General features: G+C 49.5%; 5 protein-coding genes across 5 annotated transcripts; 1 reads left to right on the top strand and 4 right to left on the bottom strand.

Moving 5' to 3' along the window:
• Nucleotides 1-1,418: 1,418 nt before the first annotated feature.
• On the bottom strand, nt 1,419-3,132 carry N7520_008581 (sugar porter family MFS transporter; the record flags this gene model as incomplete). Its single annotated transcript, XM_057142515.1, has 2 exons — nt 1,419-2,928; nt 3,038-3,132. 2 exons carry the CDS (start codon nt 3,130-3,132, stop codon nt 1,419-1,421), a joined length of 1,605 nt encoding a protein of 534 aa, XP_056991803.1.
• A 3,298-nt stretch (nt 3,133-6,430) lies between these two features.
• On the bottom strand, nt 6,431-6,931 carry N7520_008582 (AM-toxin synthetase; the record flags this gene model as incomplete). The annotated part of the gene is made up of 1 exon (XM_057142516.1): nt 6,431-6,931. The coding sequence occupies one exon, from the start codon at nt 6,929-6,931 to the stop codon at nt 6,431-6,433; it is 501 nt and encodes a 166-aa protein (XP_056991804.1).
• A 2,182-nt stretch (nt 6,932-9,113) lies between these two features.
• N7520_008583 (nonribosomal peptide synthase) lies at nt 9,114-12,254 on the top strand (the record flags this gene model as incomplete). Its single annotated transcript, XM_057142517.1, has 1 exon — nt 9,114-12,254. One exon carries the CDS (start codon nt 9,114-9,116, stop codon nt 12,252-12,254), a length of 3,141 nt encoding a protein of 1,046 aa, XP_056991805.1.
• A 605-nt stretch (nt 12,255-12,859) lies between these two features.
• Nucleotides 12,860-14,982, bottom strand: N7520_008584 (DNA repair protein RAD50; the record flags this gene model as incomplete). The annotated part of the gene is made up of 7 exons (XM_057142518.1): nt 12,860-12,901; nt 12,969-13,237; nt 13,300-13,455; nt 13,544-14,430; nt 14,492-14,595; nt 14,661-14,723; nt 14,806-14,982. 7 exons carry the CDS (start codon nt 14,980-14,982, stop codon nt 12,860-12,862), a joined length of 1,698 nt encoding a protein of 565 aa, XP_056991806.1.
• Nucleotides 14,983-23,929: 8,947 nt separating this feature from the next.
• On the bottom strand, nt 23,930-25,355 carry N7520_008585 (M20 family metallopeptidase; the record flags this gene model as incomplete). The annotated part of the gene is made up of 4 exons (XM_057142519.1): nt 23,930-24,153; nt 24,216-24,343; nt 24,413-25,185; nt 25,251-25,355. The coding sequence occupies 4 exons, from the start codon at nt 25,353-25,355 to the stop codon at nt 23,930-23,932; spliced, it is 1,230 nt and encodes a 409-aa protein (XP_056991807.1).
• Nucleotides 25,356-25,848: the final 493 nt, after the last annotated feature.

Raw genomic sequence — 25,848 nt, forward strand, 5'->3', positions numbered from 1 at the left:
ATATGGGTGACCCTCGTGGGCTACTTAACCATTTATCGCCTTCATCCCCGATCACATATACTTCACTTACCATCCTTCAGGTTATCATCATAGAGCCCAGTATCTTACTGAGATTCTGCCCGCGCATACGATCAGAGCACTTGAGAGTTATATGAGCCCGTGATTTTCATATAAGTTAGAGGACTCTCAACAAACCATCGACTTGCTTTTGAATGATTTCAATGAGCTCAACTAGGTAGTTATCACTCCCCCTCTGCTCTTGTACGGTGTGAATGCTCCGGGAATTCCAGCGCTGAGCAGTGCGGCTATCTGTTTCCTTCTCTCTTCGATCCTCTCTCTTTCCTTACCGCTCTATTCATACCTTTCCCCTGGATGCTGATTGGAATCCGGATATAGTCTGAATCAATTCGTTGACCGACCATACAGCCACGACATGAATTGAAACCCAAAATAGCAGGACTGGAGTGAAAGACTCACAGCTTGTTGTTCACACCATGGATAACCTCTCCTCAATAGAGGTGCTCCACTCTGGGATCAGTGGTGGAAAGGCCGGCGAGGTATTTGAAGCACGAGCTGCGCTTGAGGGTTCATCAGGAAGTATGGTTATCCATCTTTTCATGCTTCTTATCCAGGTTACACATACCATGACCCTCCGACAGGTATTCACTCCCCCCCCCCCTAAATTAAGTGACTTGTATTCATTGCGCTAGTACTTCCAACCCCTACGCCTCCTTCAGACTTTAACCTTTTCCACCCCCAAGCATATCCTAATGTCGGAAATAGGGCTTTACAGTAGGGTATCACCATGAAACACAAAAACTTTCTCTCTTTTTCGCCCACATAAAGAGTCTTATTTCGTCTATCTCAAGTCCTCTGCTAGACTCACCTCCACATACACAGTCTCCTTTCGTCTGCTTCAAATCTTTCGAGATATCACCTCAGTTCCTAGTCAAACTCGAAGTCAGAAGAGGACTAAAGAGCAGAAGGATGATCCAAAGAAACAAAAAAGTCCACGTAAACGGGCTGATCGCAAGGCAGAAGAGTAGATGGAGAGACAGTAATTTTAGATCAAGTAGCCTTCAAAAGCGATAAAAATCAGCTTGTAACGTTCAATATATCAAATTGTTATATATAGTAGTTAAAATCTCCGCGGACTTCAGCGTTCAGCGGGGAGAGGAAGATGTGCATTATGTGATGTCGAAGGAGCGTCAAAAGAAATACAATCACTTTATTTTGGGTGGGGAGTAAAATTTAAAAAAAAACCGGGATTGAATTTAGTAGTCCCCTTAGTAACTTGGACAATTCAACCAGAGCGGCTAGAGCTGTAGCTAATGTCAATAGGGGCAAGCAATATTATTTCATGCGAAAGAGCAACTGTGTCAGAGACAACCAAGGCACCAAAAGTGTCAAAGCATCTTTTACTCCACCCGGGTCTCCGTGGTCCGTTTCTCTGCTACACTTTCAGTCTGGATATCCGCCAGCTTCTCCGACTGAAACGCACCCGACTCCAGCTGACGAACATGCTGGAACTGGACATTGGTCTTCCAAGGACGCATTCCCGGGGTGGTGAACATGCTTTCTACTTCTTCCAGGGTCTTTCCTGCAGTCTCGGGGAAGCAGAAAAACACATGAACCGTCATCGCAAAGCAGAACACTCCAAACACCAGGTATACCTTCCATTTAATGTTCTCAAACGCCGGGGGCACGAAGTAGGACAGCGCAAAGTTGAAGATCCAGTTGGAGGCTGTGGTGAGGGCAACCGCCTTACCACGCAGACGCAATGGGAAGAGCTCAGGCGGATAGATCCAGCTGACGGGACCCCAGGTGGGGGCATAACTGGCAACAAACAGGTAGGTACAGGCAATGACTCCCTTTGCTGCGCCATGGGCGTCAGATAGATCCCAGGACTCCTCGGAGACATTTCCCACTCCACCGGGGGGTGCAGGCTTTCCGTAAGACGCCATAATTCCGGCGTTGGCAAACATGAAGGTCATCATCAGGGTCGATCCCACCAGAAGGGGAGTGCGACGACCCCAACGGTCAATGAAGAGCAAGGCCAAAATTGTCATGACGACGTTAATCACGTATTGAATGGAGGAAGCGACCAAGTTGGCATTTCCCGAGAGACCAGCCATACCAAAGACGTAGGTGATGTAGAGCATCATGACATTCATGCCCGTCAGCTGGGACCAGATCTGGGTGAACATGCCGATATGGGTGCGATAGACCATGTGGCCCTTGAAGAGCTCCAGGTAAGAAGCATCAACGTTCTGGCGCTCAAATTCCACCATGTCACGGATCTCCTGCAGCTCAGTCAAGACAAAAGGAGCGCTTGTATCCCCTTTGGCGTGAACCAACGCAAGCACCTGATGAGCTTCTTCCCAACGGTCATGCTTGGCCAGCCAGCGAGGGCTCTCAGGCAGGATGAAAAACATGAAGAAAAGAAAGACGGCAGGAACCATCTGGAGACCCCAGGGAAGCCGCCAGGCAGCAGGGCCTGTGAGGAAGCTGCTTCCATAAGAGATGTAGAACATGATCAGAATACCCCAGGTGATGGCCCATTGCTGAGCTCCCACAACCTGGCCACGCTTGCTGGGCTGAGCCAGCTCGGCGACGTAGACGGGAACCTGGGCACTGAGAATTCCGACCGACAGACCGTTGATAAATCGACCGGCAACGAGTTGACCGATACTGAAAGAAGAGCAGACGATGGCACTTCCAATACACCAGATGACGGAGCCGCTCTGGATGGCTCGTTTCCGACCCAGATAATCCGTGACGAATCCGGAGATCAGAGCACCAACAAAGGAGCCACCTGGCATGGCTGCGGAGATACCACCCTGGGTGGACGAGGTTGGGCCACCACAGTCTCCAGCACTATTGCGACCGGTCTGGTTGAAGAAGCATTTGTACTGTTGAGTGCCAAGACTGTGGATTCAAAAATTGACTGGGTCAGTGGAGATGATCTAATGTGGAGTCTGGAAGCTCTGGGGATTGTAGATGATCCGAGGAACGTATGTGGAGTCGAACAACTTACATTGCTGACATGGAAGCAATATCAAAACCGAATAGTGCACCGCCAATGACGGCCACCGCGGTGATAAGGTAGATATTTCCGACCACGTACCCCATGATGGGTTATTGAGAGGGATCTGGCCAGATAGAGTGTGTGTCAAGGGGAAAGTGTTAAAAGCGATAGAGAATAGAAAAGGGAAGGAACAAAGGAGACATAAAAGGAACCGGCAAATACCAGCATTTAAGAAAACATGGGGTACATGCGGGGGAAGACTGGAGAAATCTAGTGAACTAGTCAATAGGGTCCAATTACACTGACTTTACTGAATTAAAGTCAATCAATTCCCTATCTCGGTCTTAGCGTATGCAACTCCACGACCCTGTCAGCGCCACATGGTTTCATTCAATCCTACCTTTGGTGACTTTGTCCATACCCAACCATTTGAAGTTTTCTCTTTCTTTGACTTCAGCTTTGAAGTTTGAACTTCTCCTGTTCTGCTGCTCAACGGTCCTCCCCAAATAGGTCACACAAAGTATTTGCTGGGTTCCCCGGAATTGACATCTTGGCAACATTCTTTTTCCCTTACCAACGCGGGAAGGGCTTGGACCATCCGAAACCCCCAGGTTGCCAAGCCGGTGAGTTTTCAATCTTGCTTGGACGTGCGCTCGGCTCCCCGACATCTCTCCTTTTGGTTGGAAAATATGTTGACCCGTCTACTCGACCCCCCGAATCTGTATGTGATCGACAAGAAAGAGAGTTTCACCACAACCTCGTCACCAAGCCTCCCGTTCCACTGGTGATCGCGTGGAGCTCGTATGGTATGACCCGAGCTGCAACTCAGCACGAGACGGCTGTTTACAGATCGATGGATCCTATCAGTGGCGCCGGACGCCACCACATCCTTCCTTGCTTTTATGGTACTGACCAGCAGCTCATCAATCCATCTCTTCAATATACCCTCGGGGTGGGATTCATTTACCCATTTCGCCCCTTTTCTCTGGGGGACCCAAATATTACGCTCAGGCGGTCCTGGGTCTGACCCATGGAATCAACGTTCGTAGCGTGAAACAAAGGTCAGATGTAGAGCGAAAGCCGGTGCCATGATTGATAGAATTACAACCATAACTTCCGTTCATTCCGAACACCGCCAATCAGGGCCAAGAACTTGGTCCGGTCCAGAAACAGTTGCGGCTCAGACCGTCTTTCTCGGGTGTAAGCATACCGAGTTGACGCTTTGTCTTCTTTTCCCCTTCTTTGTTATTTCCCATTTGGTCGATTTCGACGGAGATCAAGGCAGAAAGACCGGAAATTATAGCACTAGACAGGATCGATGCACTTGAACCTCGTACTCGGAATATTTATCTGTCCCGCTCTTTATTACTCTGTTCGTAAGGGTCTTCTTGACTCGCCAATATTCCCAGGGTGTCCCTTGGAAATGAGTTGCGAAGGTGCAGATGAGATTAGCCGGTAGCCGAGTAGTAATCATGATTGAATTGGAAATTTATCGGCTGGTGCGCTGCACCAGATGCCTTTCAATTTATTTATTATTCTTGGCAGCTGGCCTGCCATCCAGGGAAAGAAAGGGCTACATGGTAGCGTAGAAACAGAGGAAAGGGACAAGATATTCTTTCCGAGAGGGATAGAGGAGAGAGAGAGAGAGAGAGAGAGAGAGAGATCTACATGGCCAAGACATGCACGCGCGGGCAAACGGAGGGGGTCAGCTGACCACATACTCCTATATTGAGATCTACTATTTTTACTATAAATATATGCTAGGACACGTATACAGAAAACAATGAGTATTTCTTATTAATAATGCAACTAATCGTCCTATTATTTATCCAGGCTCAAATGCGTCCTTCGACTTTCGACAAACGGAAGAACAAACGGAAGAAAGATATCGAGCTCACTTGGACCGGTCGTGTTCAGAAGGCGCGATAGCGAGGCGGGCATACCATACTGAGGAGCCTGCTTGAGCTACGAGGATGGATCCTGTTCCTGAATTGGTGTTCCTTCTTCCTCTCCGATATAGTCCCTCAACTGCGCTATAGGAAAGTGAATCTCACCAGACTCGTGAATATAAGTCAATGGATTCTCTGCGTTCGTTGCCCCATTAACGGACTAAGATGACAAAACTGTGTCAACAAAATCTCGAGCTAATGTCTTAACACGTATCATATCTACGAACCCGTCTTGTGATCTGAGATCAGGAACACATTTCATCGCACGCGAGCAACGAAGGACGGCGTTGGTCAGGTCTGTGCTCGGAGCTGTCGAGCGACAATGCTGGATGCGCGATAGATTGTAACGGGGATCTTGTAGGTGGAGCTGACAGTCTCTAGCAGGACTTCACTGACCCATTTGGAGACAAGATAACCACTGCTGCAAGTCTCTGGCGTAAGAGTCCGGATAGATGCCGAGGGGAAGTCCCTCATCCCCGGAAGATGAGCAGGGGCCACAGTGGAAATATAGTTGTCGGCAGCTGATCTGCTGTCCAGGGGAAGAAAGGGCTACATAGTAGCGTGGAAACAGACGAAAGGGACAAGATCTGTATTTCGAGAGGTATGGAGGAGAGAAAGAGAAAGAGAGAGTGTGAGATCTAGCTAAAGACATGCAAGCGCTGATAAACGGAGGGGGTCAGCTGACCCGACCCCATATACTCCAATAATAGTGGATAGAAATTCGGTGAATGATGGCCCGAGAGGCCAATTGACGAGTTGATAGGACATTTGTAGAGCGAAGAGCCGCATAGTCCTTGGCGTAGGAGACATCCGCTTCGCAGTGGATACTTGCGTTGCATGTAGAGACCCATTTTAGCAGAGAGGTTCTGTCCAAGCCGAGCCCTGGTTCTCTAAGATCTCCTGCACGTATGAAAACCTTGTCTAATGAGGAAACTTGGCGCTTGGGCGATTGCGGACTGCAACGCAGTGATGTCTCTATATTAGAGCTTCTGATGGGATGGCGCAGGATTTCATTTCCTAGAAAGCCGGTGGCACCCGTGAGCATGACGATCATCGGTGCTGCAACTTCCTTCACGCAGTGTGTCTCCTGGGGTTGTATTGAATTGAAACCATTCAAATCTGCGTTCAAGCAGCTTCGACTACCCAGTTCACTTCTGATATGACTGAAGAATCCCGCAGGTCTTGACAGATGTCCTCGAGGCTGCGATTCTGTATCAAGTCCGATGCCCTGATAGACATGCCTACAGCCTTAGCTGCTGTTACAGTCGTCATGGCTGTGATCGAGTCGCCACCCAAATCAACTAATCCGTCTTCTGCGCCACTTTCAGACGCTTAGTGCGAAGAGTTCTGGCCCAAGTTTCTGGAACACGGCGTGCATAATCACTCGTTACTGGTCTCTTTGCACGAGAGGCCACTAGGTCAATCGAGACTTGCTCTCTCGACAATGCAGATACTAGTAACTTGAGACGACGTTTGTCGATTTTATCGGACATCGTCGTCGGGAAGCTATGAACGTGAAAAAGACATAGGGAATCACGAAATTTGGCAAGACCTTACACAGGCGCTCACGGGCCGTGCGAACGGCATCCCTCCAGGATGGCTGGCGGTTGACAAGTGCAGAACTTGATGTGTGCTCATTGCCCTCCAGTTTGATCCACGTGACAAGTTGGGGTTCCATTTGTCCCTCAACCAGGCTAATCACGCCTACAACGGCATCGGCAGCATCTGAGATTAAATTGCGGACATGGTGCTCCACCTCACCCAGCTCAATGCTTTGCCCGCGCAATTTGACCTGTAGGTCCTTGCGACCAACATATTGCAGTGAGCCTTGAGGAGTGAACGATATCACCCGTTTTGTACACGCGACTGGGAGTTGGATGAACCAAGTTTTGGCGAAACGCACGTAGCCATGCCGGTGGTTCAATGAATGATTGTGCAGTTCGTATGGTCGCATTCAAATAGCCGCGGCCTACGACCGGTCCGATGTTTTTGCGTGGGGCGCAGAGGAACAACAAGGCAGCGCAAGGAGTTGCTGCGTGCCGTGTCTTTCATTGCCCTGAAAATCTCTATCCCAGAAGAAGGCATTTTAATGCGAGATGATGTTGGGTTGGGATCTCGTGGAGTCGTACTGAGATATCGACGAATTAGATGGTTGAGATAAGAGAAACTTGCAAGGAATGGATGGATACTTTCACAGAAAGCAATAACTCACTCGGGGTCATATTTCCGCTGCCAATATGAGGAAGAAACTACAGATGTGCATGAACTTAGTGAAGCTCATTTTACGCCTTTGTTGATCTTACACAGTTACCGTCTTTTTGTCATCCAAACACGGTAGTGGATCGAGTATCCTGTGGTCTTTCAGCTGCAAGCTCTGTCTATATGTAATGCAAAATTGAAATCTTGCGCTCTATGATATCAGCGGGCCTGAAGATCTGACCTGTCCACGATGTATCGGTGAATAGATCTGCTATTCACTTGTATTATGATTTGTGCTTTTTTTCGGAATTGACTGAGACATCGGGTTATATGAGAAGTGGCTGGGTGAACATTTGAAAGTATTAGTGTTCAGCTGCGTCAAGTTCGTCGTGCCTTAATCAAACATTTGAAATAGCAATTGCTAGAGAGGCGGTATTATGCTGTATCACCTAGCATTAAATCTACTACTTGGAACATACTGTGAAAAAGTACGGAGGACCAGAAAAGCTAATCTGGCACTACGTAGTATGCATCATGCATAACACCTCATGTGGTCAGGCGGTGTTCCAGGGTTCTGCACGCTAGGGATCCTGCCAGTATCTACAGGACAGGGCAGTCTGACCGGATGACTCGTTTTCTCTAAAGCGCGATAGAATGAAATCGCGGCACGTCCGTTGCCCGGCCGTAGAACTTTTCCAACTTGACCAAAAAAATTTCCGTCCCTGGCCCTTGGTGGTAAAGTGCGCGATGGAGCCAAGGGACAGAATCAACAAATCAACAGCACTTGTTGGCTGCGTCATCCCCGCCAAGGCTGCTTCAAGTTCCAACGCAGATTCGAGCGTCCAAATCACATTATCCACGGATTAACTTTATATTTGATACCGTCAGATTCTCTATTATTTCAATCATGCGGCGCTTATGCAAGGACCCACATAATATAGGCAGGGAGCGTGGGGCGATCAATCATGCAGATGACAGAATCAGATCTCCTTACATCGTTCTACTGCGTACACATCACTTCAGCTGGCCCATAATGCAGCCCGTGGTGGGGCAACGAAGCATGCTGAGATTCACCCTGCTCCATCGACCTCGGTGAACCATCGCTTGAGGCTGAGTGGCGGGAATCCAGGCTCTTCCCGGCACACGACCGAGTGGGTTGCATGCTACAAGCGACTGTGAGTGCTGTTGCACAATATATATTGATGTCCCCGAGGCACTAGCCATTTAAAACAGCACTATTTTACACTATTCAAGGATCACAATGCCTTCAGTCGCGATGTTTGAAACAGTATCCGCGCAGCTGAAGAATCTTTCTGGACTTGAAACCTCAATCCCGCACTTGGCCTGGGCACTCACGCTCTATCTGTTCACCAGCGAAAAAAAATGTTCAATTTCAACTATACTCGCAAGGGTCTGTTCGAGCACTCGATATCCCAATTGATACCGAGAAGATCGCATCGGAGGCCCTGGTAGAGATCCGAAGCCTCCTTAAAACTGCCTGTGTCGATTGTGACCCGGTTGCGAGGTCGAGCGACTGGAAGTCCAGGAGTCTTTTAGATTTGACGATTACGAGGCCCTCTGAACAGGACGGAACTGGGGCGACAGGCCCAGATTTGGTGTCCCCGATGATATTAAGATGCAACTTAGCAGAGAATTCGACTGAAATTGGCGTCATTGTCGGCACTAGAGGACCCTCTTCATGGCAGGCACAGCGAATGATGTACCAATTCAGCCACCTTATGAAACAGCTTCAATGTTTCCCAGAGAGATATATTGTGGCCTTACTCAGTCTGTGTCCCGAAGATCATTCCTGGATTGATATTCGAAATGGACCAATGCATCCATTGAGTCGAATCGAGATATGCATTCATGATCTGATCTCATCCCATGTTGCGGCACAGCCTGAGAGCGAAGCCATTTGCGCCTGGGATATCAAAATGACATATAGTGAGCTTGAGGCACAAGCAAGGGCACTCAGCCTTCGTTTGGTCCAGGCTGGGGCGGGTCCAGAAGTCGTGGTGCCAGTGCTCTTCGAGAGGTCTGGTTGGACACCAGTCGCGATGCTTGCTGTTCTCTATTCTGGCGCTGCGTTTGCCCTCTTCGATCCATCATTCCCCGATGGGCGGCTGAAGACGATGTGCAGTGATATTGGTGCCATGGTCGGGGTTTGCTCTCCTCAATATGCCTATCGCGGTAAATCCATTGGGCTGCAGCAAGTTATCACTCCAAGGATCACTGTTTCGAAAGCCTCAGATATCATTCTGCCCCGAACTGTTCGTCCGGGTAACATGGCAATTCTTGCCTTTACATCTGGCTCTACAGGCAAGCCGAAGGCCACTGTGATCGAACATGCTGCGTTTAGCACAAGTTTAATAGCAATTGCAAAGAAAATGAATTATCTCCCCACCTCACGCGTCCTGCAATTTGCATCATATGGGTTTGATACCAGCATTTCGGAGACTCTCGGGGTGTTGATCGGAGGCGGGTGTGTTTGTGTACCATCGGAACAAGAACGCCAGCAGGATCTAGGGGGCGTCACGCGACGTCTCAATGTCAATACAACCTTTATGACACCTGCGGTCTTACGAACATTCAACCCTGATGATTTTCCAACCATATCAACGGTAGTCTGTGGAGGCGAAAAGATTGCCATGAATGACATCCAGTCATGGGCCGAGAAAAAGACCGTTGCCAATATCTACGGCCCTTCCGAATGTAGCATTGGCTCATCATTTGCGTCGAGCCTTTCCTTCACACCAGATACGGCGAATATAGGGTACCCAACCGAGTGTTGTCACTTCTGGGTTGTGGATCAGGATGACACCAACCGGCTAGTACCTGTCGGTGCTGTCGGAGAATTGATCATTGAAGGTCCCAATGTCGGCCGTGAATACTTCAACAGACCCGAGCAGACTGCGCAAGCGTTTTTTCGAAATACACCCTGGATTCGTCCGTTTCGTACGTCGCAGTGGTCCTTTTATCGCACAGGTGACTTGGTGCAAATGGTATCAGACGGATCATTTCGCATACTGGGACGGAAAGATAACCAAGTCAAGATCCATGGGCAACGAATTGAGCTCGAGGAAATTGAACATGTCATCCATGATGCATTGCCAGAGTCTCAGCGTGTGATCGTGGCCGTTGTGAGCCGCACATCTCCCGTCCTCGTTGCCTTTCTCTTGGGAATGAATGGGGATACTTGTGAGAAGGAATCGGCCAAGTCGACGTTCCTCAAGCCTTCGAAAAGTTTCCAACATGCGTGTCGGGTTGCTGTCGCTACTCGTCTCCAGAGGGATTTACCGCAATTCATGATTCCAAAACTGTGGATCCCATTGGACAAGCTGCCACTCACACCGAATGACAAGTTGGATTTTCGTCTACTATCAGCAGAGGTGGCACAATTCTCGTCGGAAGAGGCGTTCGAGTATGGTCTCTCCATGGGGAATCGCCGTACCGTAGCTCATGACGAGATGGAAAATCGAATTCAGAGCTTGGTTGCGCTGGTGCTGGGTGTTGAGAAGCAGCAAGTTGCTCTAGATGCGAGCTTCTTTGCCCAGGGAGGCGATTCGCTGGCTGCAATGAGAATATCCGCGTTGGCCGGCAAAGAGAACATCGAGCTAAGCCCACTTGCCCTTCAAGAGGCGGAAACGATAGCCAAGTTGGCTCAAAAGCTTGACAAAGAAAAACAGAAACTTGGTTGCAATGAAAAATGGGCTCCTCAGTTCCTTCAAGATACCGACGGCACTGTCCTGAAGATGCTCTCGTGCCAATTTCCGGGAATAGGATCCCTGAATATCCAGCATATTCTTGCCGGCACTGAAATGCAGGGGTACTTTCTCGATCTGCCGTGTGAATATTTTCGATTAAATCTTTGCGGATCGCTGGATATCTGTCGATTAAAGTCAGCCATCAAATCGCTCCACGAGCGACATGAGATCCTCCGGACTGTTGTGTTTGGTAGCGACACACCGGGCAGAACGTATCAGGTCATCGTACGGGATTTCGAGCCTCAACTTGAGATCCTTGAGAGTACCGAACCAGCAATTGAGGTTGCTGGCCGATGGATTGTCAACGACAATGAGATGACAAAAAGGAGCATGCGCTCTTTATGGCCTCCCGCTCGATTCTTTCTTGCCATGAAGGATGATGACACGCGTGAAAGCTCCCTTGTTGTTGGAATTAAGCACACGCACTATGACGCCGTGTCCATTATAACCTTATTTAGCGATTTGGCTACCTTCTACGAGCACGGACCAGATTCATTGCCGCCGGCCATGACTTTTGGCGAATACCAGGCCTTCGCGGCATCTCTCCCAATGAGCGATGCCATGGATTTTTGGCAAGAGACCTTGCGTGGTTCATCGCTATTTGATGTGGGACGTTGTCGAGTCCTCTCGCGTTGCCCAGTAGTGGATACAAGTCGTGTCATTCCCTTAGTGCAGCCACCTCTGGGCATCACGCTAGCTACAGTTGTAAAGACTGCCTGGGGATTGACCCTGGCACACCAAGCTGGTAAGGATGATTGCGTATTTGCGCAATTCGTTACTGGTCGTTCCCAGGGTCCGACTGGTATCCAAGAAGTGGTCGGACCGTGCGTGAACAGTATACCTGTGCGGGTTTCGTTGGCCGGAGAAAAGCCAAATCTATCGGCAATGGAGGTGATGGAGGCAGTACAATCGCAACACGTTGAGTCGCTGTTCTATGAAACCATCGAGTTCACTAAGTTGGGAGATCAATGCACGGAATGGGGCTTGGATGCCTTGATCGAGACATATATTATGCATCAGAATATCACGCCTGATAACGAATATCGTCTTGGGGAGGCAGTTGGCAAGATGGATATGATTTATCTGGGGGATTTAACGGATGGATTTGTTCTCTATTCTGTTCCCCGCGTCGAGGATCATGAATTCCGCCTCTCGATTCCCGAAGGAGTGCTTGATCTCGCCACAGCCAGCCATTTGGTTACAGAGACGTGTTACTGGGTGCAGACACTCGTAGCGCATCCGAACACGTCTGTCGCCGAATTAAGGACTCAGAGAAAGGCTGACATGGATTCCGCAATGAACTGTGAATAATCGTGTCAATTGGTTGAACCTCTGGTTTCATCTGCTCCATGGCCGCTGTGGCTGGGAGCTGTGAGGTATTAAGTTGAGACCACCAAGGAGGCATTCCAGCACCACATCAAGTAACGATTCCTTCAAGTAAGGAAGGACCAAGCGCGGAGCCCGCACGAAGCAATTTGTCATGTCACCTGGTCCTCACGAGAATCACTTCACATGAGCTGTAACGCTACTCGATAGAGGAATATTATACAAGTACTATTTCGGTTCATATTCAAGATACAATATGGTAGGACAAAGACATAGATTGTACACCACTTCTGGAATATAGTGTGCAGTTGAAAATTGGCATGCGAGTTGGATCATCCAATCGCCCCTTTATCACTAATGATTGATGCCGACAGAATATTGTAAAATACAAATAAAGACTGTTTTTCATAAATATCAATAAATTAATTGAAAGAAGATATGACAGTATAGTACAATGAGATTATTTATCCAAATAATTTTTCCTTAATGCTCTCTGTTCACTTGAATCGAATAAAGAACCGTACCACCCCCCTCCCCCAAAGCAGTTGCCAATTTTTCACCTCGATGCGTCACCTGTACCCGTAGCAAAATCATTTAGCAACTTTACCTTCGGCAAGATATAGCTTCCGGCGCTGAAAAGAAGGGATCGAGGTTAGCCACACATTTCCACCAACTTCCACACGCGGCTTTATAACGTACACTCAAGGAAAATGAAAGAATAAACCCAAATGCGGAGACAGCAAGAGGATAAATGAAGACCCGTCGGATCGAATCAGTAACTTGGTCAATAACAGCTGATTGTTGATTCGAGCGCAAACTCTGGAAGACAGAGCCACTGGTCCCAGCGGTGAGTTCGCTTATGTCGTTGGTGCTGTACCCTGGAAGAACGCTGCTGATTTTATTGATAACGAGATTCTGGAAAACAGCTCCATCGATACAGAGAGATGCGAGAACGCCGCAAATTTGAGCTTTTGTCACCCGAAAATATTAATCAAAGGAAGGCAATGCTCGGATAGGACAGGTCATTTACCAATAGTCATGAGGCTCACAGGATTATTCACTTCAGTCGGTGCAGCAATTGCTGACGCGACAGCAACGCCGGCGCTCTGGAAGCAGCCGACTCCAACACCAATGAGAAAGGTGTATCCATATATGCGTGCTGGAGAAGTACCCGAATTAATAGTGACTGTTATGTTGCGAGGGAAAAGCCCCTAATGTCAGCACGGAGTTACGCTCTTGGATTTCTCGGTAAAGAGATGTGCTTTCTCACTTACCCATGAGAGCAGAGCCGATAATGATAACGGCATTGCCAAAGACATACCACGGCATATAGTATCCAAGCTTTGGCATAAAGGTCGCATTCAAGAGGGCGAAGAAAACCAGCGCGCAAATGAGTGGAAGCATGCGCACACCACCTTCGAGGGGACTGTCGGACCTAGTAACCTGGAAAAGCAGTGGGACATAGTAAATGTATGTATACATCGCACCTGCGACGATAGCACTCTGAATTGGTAGCGTAATGAGGTCGGCAGTGCGCATAAATCCCAATGGCAAGAGTTTATCTTCCGCCGACACCCCTGGGTGAAATATGGTCACGAAAATAAAGGCAATCAGAAGCACTCCAGTCATGACGAGGAGAGCAATTTCGGAACCGCTGCTCCAGGCGTATTCCGTGCCACTAAAACTGAGAGCCATACTCAGACAGGTGGCCCCAGCCAGGAACACGATTGTGGCAATCCAATCTAGTGAACGGAGTCTCTCTAGGAAGGGCTTGTTCGGCTGTGGCCTGATGGGCGGTAAGCAGATGAAATAGGCGGGTGCGAACAGTGCTGCGATAGGGAGGTTGATGTAGAAGCCCCAGCGCCAGGAGGCACTGCTCTGGGCAAAGGCGCCTCCAATAATAGGACCAAGAACGCAACCGATGCCCCAGACACAATATATTCCAGCCAAATAAAGTGGACGCTCGTGATCCGTCGTAAGCAATGCAACGAAAGTAAGTCCGCCTACATAGACGCCGCATCCTTCAACGCCGGCAATAACGCAACCGACAATAAGCGCGTCCATTGTGGGCGCCGCGCCACAGACCGCACTCCCGATTTCAAAAATCATCAAACAAGAGATAAAGAGCCATTTGATGTTGAATCTGCCGACGGCCTTTCCACTGAATTTTCTGAGTCAATATCGCTTTGTCCATGACCCGAGGAGAAGGATTTGTGGCTTACAGTGGTAGAATAGCGGTATCTCCCAATATGAAACTCACTCCGATCCAGGAAAGATCACTCTCGGTTTCGAAGGTCTCAACGATGGAAGGTTGAAGGGTTGCGACCTATAATGAGGCTTGTTAGGGCAAAGCTCTGAGAGACACGATTGACGCCCTAGTATGATGCTCACGATTGTTCCATCAAGGGCGAAGAGAAAAACTGTAGACAACACTGACGCGTAGGCAAAGAACCACTAGTTGATCGGCCCGGAATATGCAGTTAGCAGGAGAGGTTCTTGACAAAGTATGGCGCCGTGTCATAGAGGATCCAAATACCTTCAAACCAGTGATGGACCCTTTTTGTGCTGGTGCAGGGTCATCGCTTGATGTCCCATTTTCCAAACTGTCAAGTCTCTTTTCCCCCTCTGCTGACAATGAGGCCTCAGATGTCCGTCTATTCTCGCCCTTCAATCTTTCAGGTTTGCAGTCGGGCGTGTTTGTTCTCACTGTCATCCTGTCGGCGGTTTGATGAAATATTTATGGGGCGAACTGTGCTGTCAAGTGAATTATTTGGCTGGATTTCTAAATTATACAGAGGAAAAATCCACAGAACCTTAAGAAATAGAACATGTTATAAATTCAGACGGTTTCTCCCCCTGGAGCCAGCATATACAAGCAGAAACAGATCTTCCCGAACTTGGGTGGGGCTCGGGCCTGGCTGCAACAGCAACACGATCTTCCTTATGATGTGGATCCACTTGGAGACAGACTTTGTTGATCTTTGCACCGGCTACGAGAAATTTGATCAGCCATTCGGGCCGAAGCTACAAACGAAGTGTACCGAGCTGGACGTCTGCGCTGGGGTAATGGTCGCTAAATTATTTCCTGCTCTGAAACACTTACCCGTTCCACCATCCCGGCACGAGCCAGAGCCCGGGGAATGGCCCCCACCACGGCCCGAGCCGCTAATACCGGCGCCTTATCGTGCCCAAAGTCGCCGCCGAATGGGACCGGTATATCTACTTTGCAGGATTTATTCACTCCATGTGCACCCTTCTAGTGTCAGGATTTCAGGCACTTTGTGGATGTGCATTCCTGGTCAATTATGTTGATTCTCTGCCCCAAGAAGAGATGGAAAAGGGAGTGGCTGGGTGGAATGTGTGGACCCGCAAAAGATAACTTGCGCAGAGGCGGAAACATGCATACGCAATATACGACTTTCAATTCCGTATGTGATGGCATTTAGGTGGCTTCGCTTTTTTATTCGCCCGGAAAAGAAACCTGCTGACAAGATGTAGTATATAGATGCACTTCAGGATGACCTGGGTGGGTTTCAACACCATCCGTAGAAGCAATCCTCAAGCTGAATGATTCCTACCTGCTTACCTGAGAAACAATCAAGGCTTCAAAAATTAAAACCGGCTTGAATTGTCCGATGAACCTGCCGGCAACGAAGAACGAAGAGTGTGCTATAAGTTGCAGGATGACTGTCGATACAGCAGGTGAAGCAACCTTGAAGAATTACCTTTTGGACCAACGGGCTAGTCAGCAATAAAATAACATTTGAGCTATTTTCAATAAAGAATGGCACTGATCTATAGCAATATCTCAAAATTAGTATTGGGCCTTCTGTTTCTTTTTCACCCTTGCACCGTATTTAACAAAATACATTAATTCCACTGCTCGTCGATTACGATTCTCGAAGAGACCTAAGAAAGATTTACAGCCATTCCAAATGTTCTCACAACGATAATTTGACTTTTTATATTTAAAAAAACCTGCAAAAAGGCCGATAAGATGTGTTTCGAGTGAAAGTAGCAGCTTTTATTACTTGCCTAGCTCGCTTGAGCAGCTACCTGTCATTTTTTTACCCCTCAGTCTTGGGAGTAAGGACAAGGAACTGTCTGTTCTCAATTGTGACCCCATTCTCATCAATCATCACCCGGGAGTTGCCAACAAGGACGCTACCTTCGGAATTTATCTTTCGATACATATAATCCATGAATCTGGGCAGCCCGGTGGGCTTGATGAAGGATGACGTACATGTTCCGTCTAAAGAGACTGTTGCAATTTCGTGCCAGCCAGCCTCGAGAGGCTGTTCCAATCGAAAAGATAAGGGGGATAACAAAACACGATTATATTCGTCATTGTGATGGGCTATTCGATCATTTGGGGGCGAGAATCTCAAATGCCACATGAACTACCCGCCCGCATCTAAACGCTTGGCACGCGGGGACTACCTGGCGCGCAACTACACAACTTGCCTTTTACAACCAACCCAGAGCTGGGAGAGACCATGAGCGGTGGAGGAGCGCGTCACAGCGCATGCAAATACTGTCGAGACCATAAAGTGCGGTGTGATGGTGGCCAGCCGTCGTGCGAGAAATGCCGCAGGGCCGGCGAGGAGTGTATCTATCTTCCAACACAACGACCCACAAGGGCCGATCTCACTCAAGCTGTGGCCTCATTACAGAAGCGGCTACGTAAGACAATATCCCTTCTTGTTTTCCACTCTTTTTAAATGTTATTGCATCCCTACTACAATTTTCGTGCGAACCCCGACATAAGGTGAGACAGAAGCGCGTGTCTCAGAAATGCGCAGTCAACCAAATAGCCTATCTCGTACCACCTCGCGTTCGCATCCTCATTACAACACAGATGGGAGTAGCATCTGGGACAGTCAATCCCCTGCGGCTTTCCTCAATCCACTCCATACTGCAACCCAGCACGGTGACCAGCTTCCATCTCCCCAATCTCACCAGACGATCTTGCCAAACTCCTTGAACAATGAATTTCTGTGCTCGCTGCATGGAAACGACGGCCATAATAGGATGGCAGCGGAAAGAAATAATTCAACGCTTTTTGGCACGGAGAAAGAGTTAGGAAGTCACCTTGGACCAGAGTTGCATGACTTCGAGGGGTTCGGATTCCCGCCAATCTTCCAAACGAAGAATAACAATAAATCTGGTCAAGGTCAGAGCTTTGTTGATATAGCGGAGTTATCAAACGCGGATATGAGCGACATTGTAGAGGCTCCCTCTTCCCTTCCCGCGCCCGTATCACTCGCGCCACGGGGGGCAACTTGCAGTGATAGCTGTTGTGATATAAGGCTGGTGCAGATCAGGAACCAAGCCGAACCACCGGAATTAATCCCGAAGTATGTATACGAAGAACCAAGTTGATTTCCAATCAACTTGATCTTCTCGTTGTATATATAGCCTTATTCTTCCCTCTCAAATAAAAAACAAGACAATTCACACCTCTGAACTACAACAGGTTATGAGCCCGGAAGCAAAATCTCGGGTGCCATCTCTACTCATCCGAAAATTATCTTAACCATCGTGATTATATATCTACCCCGCTTTCGCAGTCATCACTATGTCTGCTCTGGTTCACGACTCTCCGGACCGAGCCGTCACGGCCATCGAGCCTCTGACAGGAAGCGATAATTACGCAACCTGGAAACGTCTTATGACCTCCTACCTCAAAGCCAGGCAGGTCTGGGATGTTGTGTCGGGCGACCTCCAGCGTCCTGACTGCTTGTTCAAGTACGCCAAGCCTATTACGGCAGACATTCATCCTTTGGTGGAACCGCACCTCGCGGGGGCGGTGAGACAGCGCGCCATTGAGGCGCGCCTCGAAGTGGAGGTCCAGGCATTCGAGCGCCACCGTGAATGGTCGCGCCGCGAAGCTGAGGCCTACCACACCATTTTCCGGTATCTGTCCCCCCACATTAGCATTCATGTTGCGGGACTTGAGACGTCTCGCGACCTCTGGAATGAACTCGAAGAACGGTACCGGCGAATGGAACTGGCCACGTTCTGCGAGTTGTTTGCGCAGCTTCGTGAAACCACTGGCGAGCGCTGCGGCAGTGCCCGCGAATTTGTCGATCGGGTACGGTTGCTCGTACATCGATTGAATGCTATCGTGCCCGGATCCATTGGCGATCGAACGCACATTGCGATCTTACTGACGCAGATCGGACCGGAATACATTCTAGTTGTGGATGCCATTCAGAATGACAAGGATCCGGTGAATCCGACCACGATCGGAAATCGTCTGTCTAATGCTGAGCAGACGGTTCGGAGAAAAGAAGCTCCAACACCCTTGCAGGCAGCATCTGGCCCGTCTGTCAATACGGTGCAGCAGACTGCCAAGAAATGCAACTATTGTAAAAAGCGCGGCCATGTGGTCGCGCAGTGCTGGAAGAAACAGCGAGAAGGACAGTCGTCTAGGGACCATGCCCTGAAGGCTGAGAGGAGTGTTTCCGGCTCACCAAGAACTAACTTACAAAAGATACCATCAAGCCAGGTGGAAGATTGGCAGGGCCCGCCGACTTCCAAGAGACCGAGGATCAATATCGTGACGACCCTTTATACCCACGCACCGCAACCCCGGTGGATCCTGGACTCGGCCGCCACCAGCCACATCTGCTGGGACCGGAGCTGCTTCAGCAGTCTGCGGCCCCACCGCGAGATGTTGGACACGGCGGGCGATCCAGTGGAAGCCGAAGGGATTGGTACGGTGAAGCTCACGCTCCGGGGGAAGTTCAACCAGCCCCTGGTGCTGAAGAACGTGTACTTTGCGCCACGCGTCGGGATGAACCTGATCAGCGTGCCGAAGCTGTTGCGAGACCGCTACTCGGTGGTGGCGCACCCACAGAACGTCTTTGTGCAACGCCGAGGACGAACCGTGGGGACCGCCTACCACGCGGAGGAGGATCTACTGATCCTGCGGTGCCATGTGAGCAAGAGATCTCGAGAGCGAGTCCAACTGGCGAGGGCGCCGACGACCCATGACCATGCAGATTCCCTGGAACCGCAGGCGGTGGCCATGGACGTTGACGATCCTCGGGAGTCAAGTGGCGTAGAATGTACAGCGCCAACCTCTGAACTCGGTGGTGAAGCTGTGATACTCGAAGAAGATGTGTGCACAGGAGTGGACCAGGCCTCCGAAGCGTTGTGGCACGCTCGGATGGGACATCTGAACCGGGGCGACTTGAGGGTGGTCCTTCGGCAGACCGGCACTCCGTACCGACCGCTGACGCAGGCGCAGCTGCTGGCAACGCCGCAGTGTCCGGCGTGCATGTCGGGTAAGCAGCATCAGAAGAGGAACTCCCGCGCAAGACGGCCACGTCTGCATTCAACGAGAATTTTCGAATTGATCCATTCGGACATCATGGAGATGCCGATTGCCAAAGATGGCTCCAGGTACGTGATCACCTTTACTGATGATTATTCTCGTGGCTCGTGGGCCTATGCCATGAGATGGAAGCATGAAGCGCTCCCGAAGTTCCAACATTTTGAGGCCTGGGTGCACCGACAGTTCGGCGCCCAGATCAGAAGATTCCTCACCGATAATGGGAGAGAGTATCTGCCAATTGGAACACATCTCGAATCCCAGGGAGTTGAGTTCGACACCTCGCCGCCATACTGCAAAGGGCAGAATGGGCTGGCCGAACGCACTAATCGTACTATCCGGGAGCGGATCAACACGCTCCTGTCCGATGCGAACCTTTCTCCTTCCTGGTGGATCGAGCTTGTAGACACAGTGGTCTACTTGAAGCTGCGTGCACCAGCATCGATCTTACGGAAGAAGACACCGTTTGAAATTCTATACGGGGAACCGCCCTCGCTCTTGCATCTGCGACGGATCGGCTCCCGTGCATGGGTCTTGATCCCCAAAGAGCATCGAGCCAAACTCGGACCAAGATCATCCGAGTGCCGACTGCTAGGCTATTGTGAACCGAATCAGTACAAGCTCTATGAAATCCATTCAGGAAAGACAGTCTTTTCCCGTGATGTCGAGTTCGATGAGAGGACCCCAGTGGCGCCACTCATCGAGGGGGAAACAGGCAACGACCTCCCGGACAATGCTCCTCCATCACCTGTCTTTTCATCAATGCCAAGTTCAGCCAGCGGGCTGCCAACACCACCTGCATCGCCATTACCTCCGCCGAAGGAGCGAGAGAAAACGCCATCTGAGCGTGAGGAGGAGACACCTCCAGTGGTCAATCCAAGCCAACAAGGCACTGACCTGACATCGGATCTTGGATATTCGATTTTTGGTCGCAGAAGAAGACCATCACGGCGTCTCCTGGAATCACTCGGCAAGGTGTACTCTGCCGGCGCATTGAATCCCGCACCGGCCAGACAAGTCGACCCGGCGACCTTTCGCGAAGCTGTATCAGGCCCAGACCAGCTGGACTGGTGGGCCGCCATCCAGAAAGAATATGCGTCGCTTCTCGAACACGGAACATGGGAAAAGGTTCGGCGGGAGGACGTCCCAGCCGGAAATCATGTGATTGGCTGCAAATGGGTCTTCAAGACCAAGGCCAACGGAACGCGCAAAGCGCGATTGGTTATCAAAGGCTACCGGCAGAAACATGGCATCGACTATCACGAAACGTTTGCTGCTGTGTCCAGGATGGACTCGGTCCGCTGCATCGTCGCCAGCGCCGTGTTGCGCGGATGGAAACTTCGACGCGGTCACCGCATTTCTCCATGGAGACGTCGATTCGTCTATCTATATGGAGTTACCTGAAGGTTTCGAAAAGCCAGGATACGTATGCCGACTGCGCCGCTCACTATACGGACTGAAGCAGGCTCCGCGGATTTGGTACCAATGCGTCCACCGCGTTCTGGCTTCTCATGGCTTCACTATGGCCCAATCGGACAATTGTGTGTTCTACAAACCGGATTGCGTCGTTTGTGTCTATGTCGATGACTTTCTTGTTGCTGCGACAAACACGCACGAAATCGAACAAGTGCAACGAGCCTTGCAAACAGAGTTCCGACTGAACGATCTGGGCACCCCTCGATCATTCCTCGGGATCCAGTTCGACTATGATGTCGATGGGTCCGTATCTATTCACCAACACCAGTACATCCAGAAGGTGCTCTCCGACTTTGGCATGGAGACTTGTCAGCCGAAGTCTACGCCGATGAATCCCAAGCAAATCTTGAATCATCGTCCAGAGGAGGAACCTCCGGACGAGGAAGCAAAAGCTCGTTATGCGACTGCCATCGGTTCGTTAATGTATCTAATGGTTGGCACGCGACCAGATATTGCATTTGCGCTGGGCATGTTGAGTCGCTTCACGTCTCAGCCGCAATCGCAACACCAAGTCGCTCTGCAGCGATTGCTTCGCTACATCAAAGCCACGCAATCTCATCGCATTACTTACCGCAGTGGGCAGTTGATCGGGTACACGGACGCCGACTTTGGGGGCTCCGTCGTCACTGACGGTGCATACTCAACGTCTGGCTATGTTTTCCAACTTGCAGGTGCGCCAGTTTCCTGGTCATCCAAGAGACAGGGGGAAGTGGCCACGTCTACAACTCATGCCGAATACATCGGACAGTACAATGCCATTCTGCATCTCCAGTGGCTCCGCACCTTTCTGGCTGAAACGCAATTGTATCGGTCTCCGGTCACTAACATTATGGCTGACAACCAGTCCGCCATCGCTCTCTCTCGCAACCCTGAATTCCACAAACGCACGAAGCATTTCAATGTAAAATTTCACTATCAGCGAGCCGTGCTGGATACAGGCGAGATTGGGCTTCAATATATTCCAACTGGGGAACAGGCCGCGGACGGTCTCACCAAGCCATTGGGACCTACGGCCTTTGCCAGATTTTGTAGTCTCTTAGGAGTCGATGCTCCAGAGGTTTCGAGACAAAACGCGTGACAGCGCAGGCGCTCTTTCCACTTATTTTCCCACGAAGGTTTTTCAGTGGTTTTACCGAGGCCTGACTGCTCTGCGCCATTCCAGAATCGCCCTGCCAGCAAAGCGATCCTGAGGGGGAATGTTGTGATATAAGGCTGGTGCAGATCAGGAACCAAGCCGAACCACCGGAATTAATCCCGAAGTATGTATACGAAGAACCAAGTTGATTTCCAATCAACTTGATCTTCTCGTTGTATATATAGCCTTATTCTTCCCTCTCAAATAAAAAACAAGACAATTCACACCTCTGAACTACAACAATAGCAACATAAACGAAGGCGTCGCCACCCACCTGGCCGACTTCTCCTCGGCTATTTTCAATGCCCAGGCTGAGATAAACGGCATCGCGTTAGCTGTCGCCGAATATATTGCCTGAATGCGGAAGATTCCCGCGGGAACGACCCCGCCAAATACCACTCTTGTTTTCTCAAATTTACTCGAGACAGTTGAGGAACGACTGCGTGAGATAGGTCATATGGCTCAAACTAAACCACGCGCTGCGTTTCAGGAGATGATGGAGGGAATCCAGAAGCTTGGGCCGGTCGGTGCCCCTGTCTATAACAGCTTGAGTGGGCTGGAAGAAAAGTTCGAAAAACAATCGGCAGATGTGGCGAACGTTTTCTCCACGCGGTATAATGCGTGTGCATTAATGTCGGCACAGGCGTTGAACTTAATACGTGGGCCTACCACGCGAAATGAACCTGGCGAATCGTCAGGCTCGGGGTAGCAATGGATTGATGCAACTATTCATCTTCAAAGAGTGGGTTTAGAAAGTCGTACTCGTTGTGTTGGACTTCTAGCGTGGTATCTTTCTTTGATCTCCGACGACTGATATATACTGTAGTTTGCTTAGAGCTGTCAGCTCCATGACGTTCATCGCTGAAACTTCCCCGCCATCATTTTGTTTCCAGTTTCATGTTTCCAAGTTTGGTTTCAAAGGACACAGTGTGAGATGTTGGCGCGTTTACGCGTGTGCGGCACGATGAGGCGCATAATGGTCTGCTTGGGGCCCCAATAAGCTAAAATAAAAATTCAAGATCAGCTTGGACAAAGATAAGGCCTTCATCAATTGAAAGAAGGGCAACAGTGGGGAAAACGAACTTGCTTGGCTAAGAGGGTCCAGTGCGTCGACCGGTCTGACCTTCCAGAGCCTCTTTCAACTGGGGAATAATTAAATTCAAACTGAACAAAATTAAGAAGATCTAGAAAATTGAAGCTTTCATATAATATTCGAATATTTATTGTCGAATAACAGCATCATCGGGTGCATGAGCGCATATAATCCGATGTCCTGCAATTACTTGAGTTGCCCGATATATACTTTTCCAGTTGCCCCGATGGAGTAGTAAACGGTTCGAAATTGCACCTCGAGGGCCTTCCAAGACTACGCCTCATTCTAAAGCTTCTGAAAATAGGTTAAGTCCGATCCTGCACCTGGATCTATATTTTGGGCTTCTAGGCATAAACATCGGATTGAAACACATGTTTCCTTTTACATGTCATTCTTGCGGCCCAGGAGTATACACGTGACATGAACATGACGTAAGATACGCACCCGTTTAGCTCAAGCGTAATTTTCAGTCCGGGGTCAGTGCACGTATGCTTGGCTTCTATCATCACGGGATCTTCATCTCGAATCCCTTGAATACAAATTGAATTCAGGTCCTGTTTCCAACGTTCAAGCCTCTAGGCAATATAGCGTTCCATGGATGCGTTGATAACATCCAGTCATTTATTTGCATGTTCGTTCCAAGCCTGCTCTCTCAGTTGAGGGTCTGCCAGAATTTGGTAACCAGCAGTTGCAAGACCCTTTCCAACGTCCAATGCTCGCAGAAACGAGTCGTATGTGCCTGCAGCTTCCGCAAATCCAGATGTATGCGGTCCAGTATCACCCTCTGGAGTAGGGATAACAAAAATCGGATGAATACCGGGAATCTCGTGGGTCACGTTTCCTAGAGGCAGACACATTAGAAATACAGCCATGCAGCCACTGACTTGAAAAGAGAAATGCTACCTTGATCAGTTGAGCCTCCAATATTTTCTTCCAATTTGTGTTGAAATGTTTTCCCCATGGTTCGCATAGAGTCGGTGAAGACCTTGGCAATTGTCTCATTATTTCGCAAGTTTTTATATGCCCGATCCCTGACCGCGGTTAGCGTCCACTCAATATGGGGAAAAAAAAAAAAAACTCGGAGACAAATTGGGTCCTACCATGTTAATTCAACTTTGCATCCAGATGCCTGCGCGCCGCCGTAAATACAGCCCTCAAGTCGTTTGCAAAGCGTTTCCAATTCCGCATCGGTTGCAGCCCGTGCGTAGAGCTCCATCTCCGCAAGTCCCGGAATGATGTTAGGTCTTTCGCCGCCATTGCTAATGATGCTGTGAACACGTTCTGTCAAAGGCAGTTGCTGTCGCAACATCGCGATGTTATTGTATGTTGCAACAACAGCGTCGAGTGCATTGATTCCAGCCCACGGAGAGGCTGCCGCATGGGCCTCCTTTCCGTGGAACTTGATCTTGACTGAATTAATGGCCAGAGTTTTGGGACAGCTGATGCCATCGAAGGACTCGATATCGTTGGATGGATGGGCCATAAGACTAGCATCCACGCCGCGATAAGCACCAGCTTCGATCAAGTCGATTTTGCCACCACCCGACTCTTCAGCTGGTGTACCTAGCAATCGGACCCGACCTTGAATCCCAGTTTCCTTGAGCAAGCCCGCAGTAAAGAGAAAAGCGGCGATGGAGGAGGTGGCAATGAGATTGTGTCCGCATGCATGGTGGTATCCGTTGTTTTCACAGGGGAGGGCATCGTATTCTGCATTATAACTCACTAGTCCACCTCCAGTGCCAAACTCGACTTGAAAGGCTGTGGAGACTTCGTATGCATGAGGCGTGACGGTATATCCAAGGCTTTTTAGCAAACCGGAAATGTTGTCATGGGCTTGCACCTCTTCATAATGTGGCTCGGGGTTTCCGTGAATCTGGTGGTGCAGAAAACAACTTAGAAAAGCTTATGAGCACCCAATCAATGGATCAACCGATTTACCTGTTTGTTAACACGCCATAGATCATCCTTGTGGGTGTGTGCCAGGACCTCGAATGTGTCTTGAATTTGACCGAGGTCAGCTTGTGCAGGTATAGCAGTTCTCATGGCTTGCGATCTGGAATTTTTTGGGAGAGACAAGGAAAGAGATCGGATAGACTCACCTACACCCAATTTATAGGGACCGTGAGGTACAGAAAGAATTACCAGACAATTATTTTCTGGACGTTGTACAGTATAAGTCAACACGTTCTTCGGGGTCTGATTGGCTGAATCGAAAATATGGAACTGACCTGTGATTGGCTAATGCGGCAAATGCACTACTGATAACAAGCGGAGTAAGTCGGTGGTTTCCGCGTCTCCACACCCTATCACCTCGTCTCTTCTCTATTCTCTAAGCGATTTGACATCGTCTAACTCTGTGCTAACCCGATTGATTCCACAGACATAGAAATCAATATGTCGGGAAGACATGCCCCCCGCTCTAAAAAAGGTCAGTGCCGCTAGGATGCAATATAACTCTCCTCATTTAACCATTCTATGAACAGGTTGTTTGTCTTGCCGTGTGCGCAAGCTGAAATGCGACGAACAAAGACCAGAG

This window comes from Penicillium odoratum, assembly GCF_028828045.1.
Source record: "Penicillium odoratum strain IBT 22623 chromosome Unknown utg000006l_segment0_segment0, whole genome shotgun sequence".
Classification (NCBI taxonomy): domain Eukaryota; kingdom Fungi; phylum Ascomycota; class Eurotiomycetes; order Eurotiales; family Aspergillaceae; genus Penicillium; species Penicillium odoratum.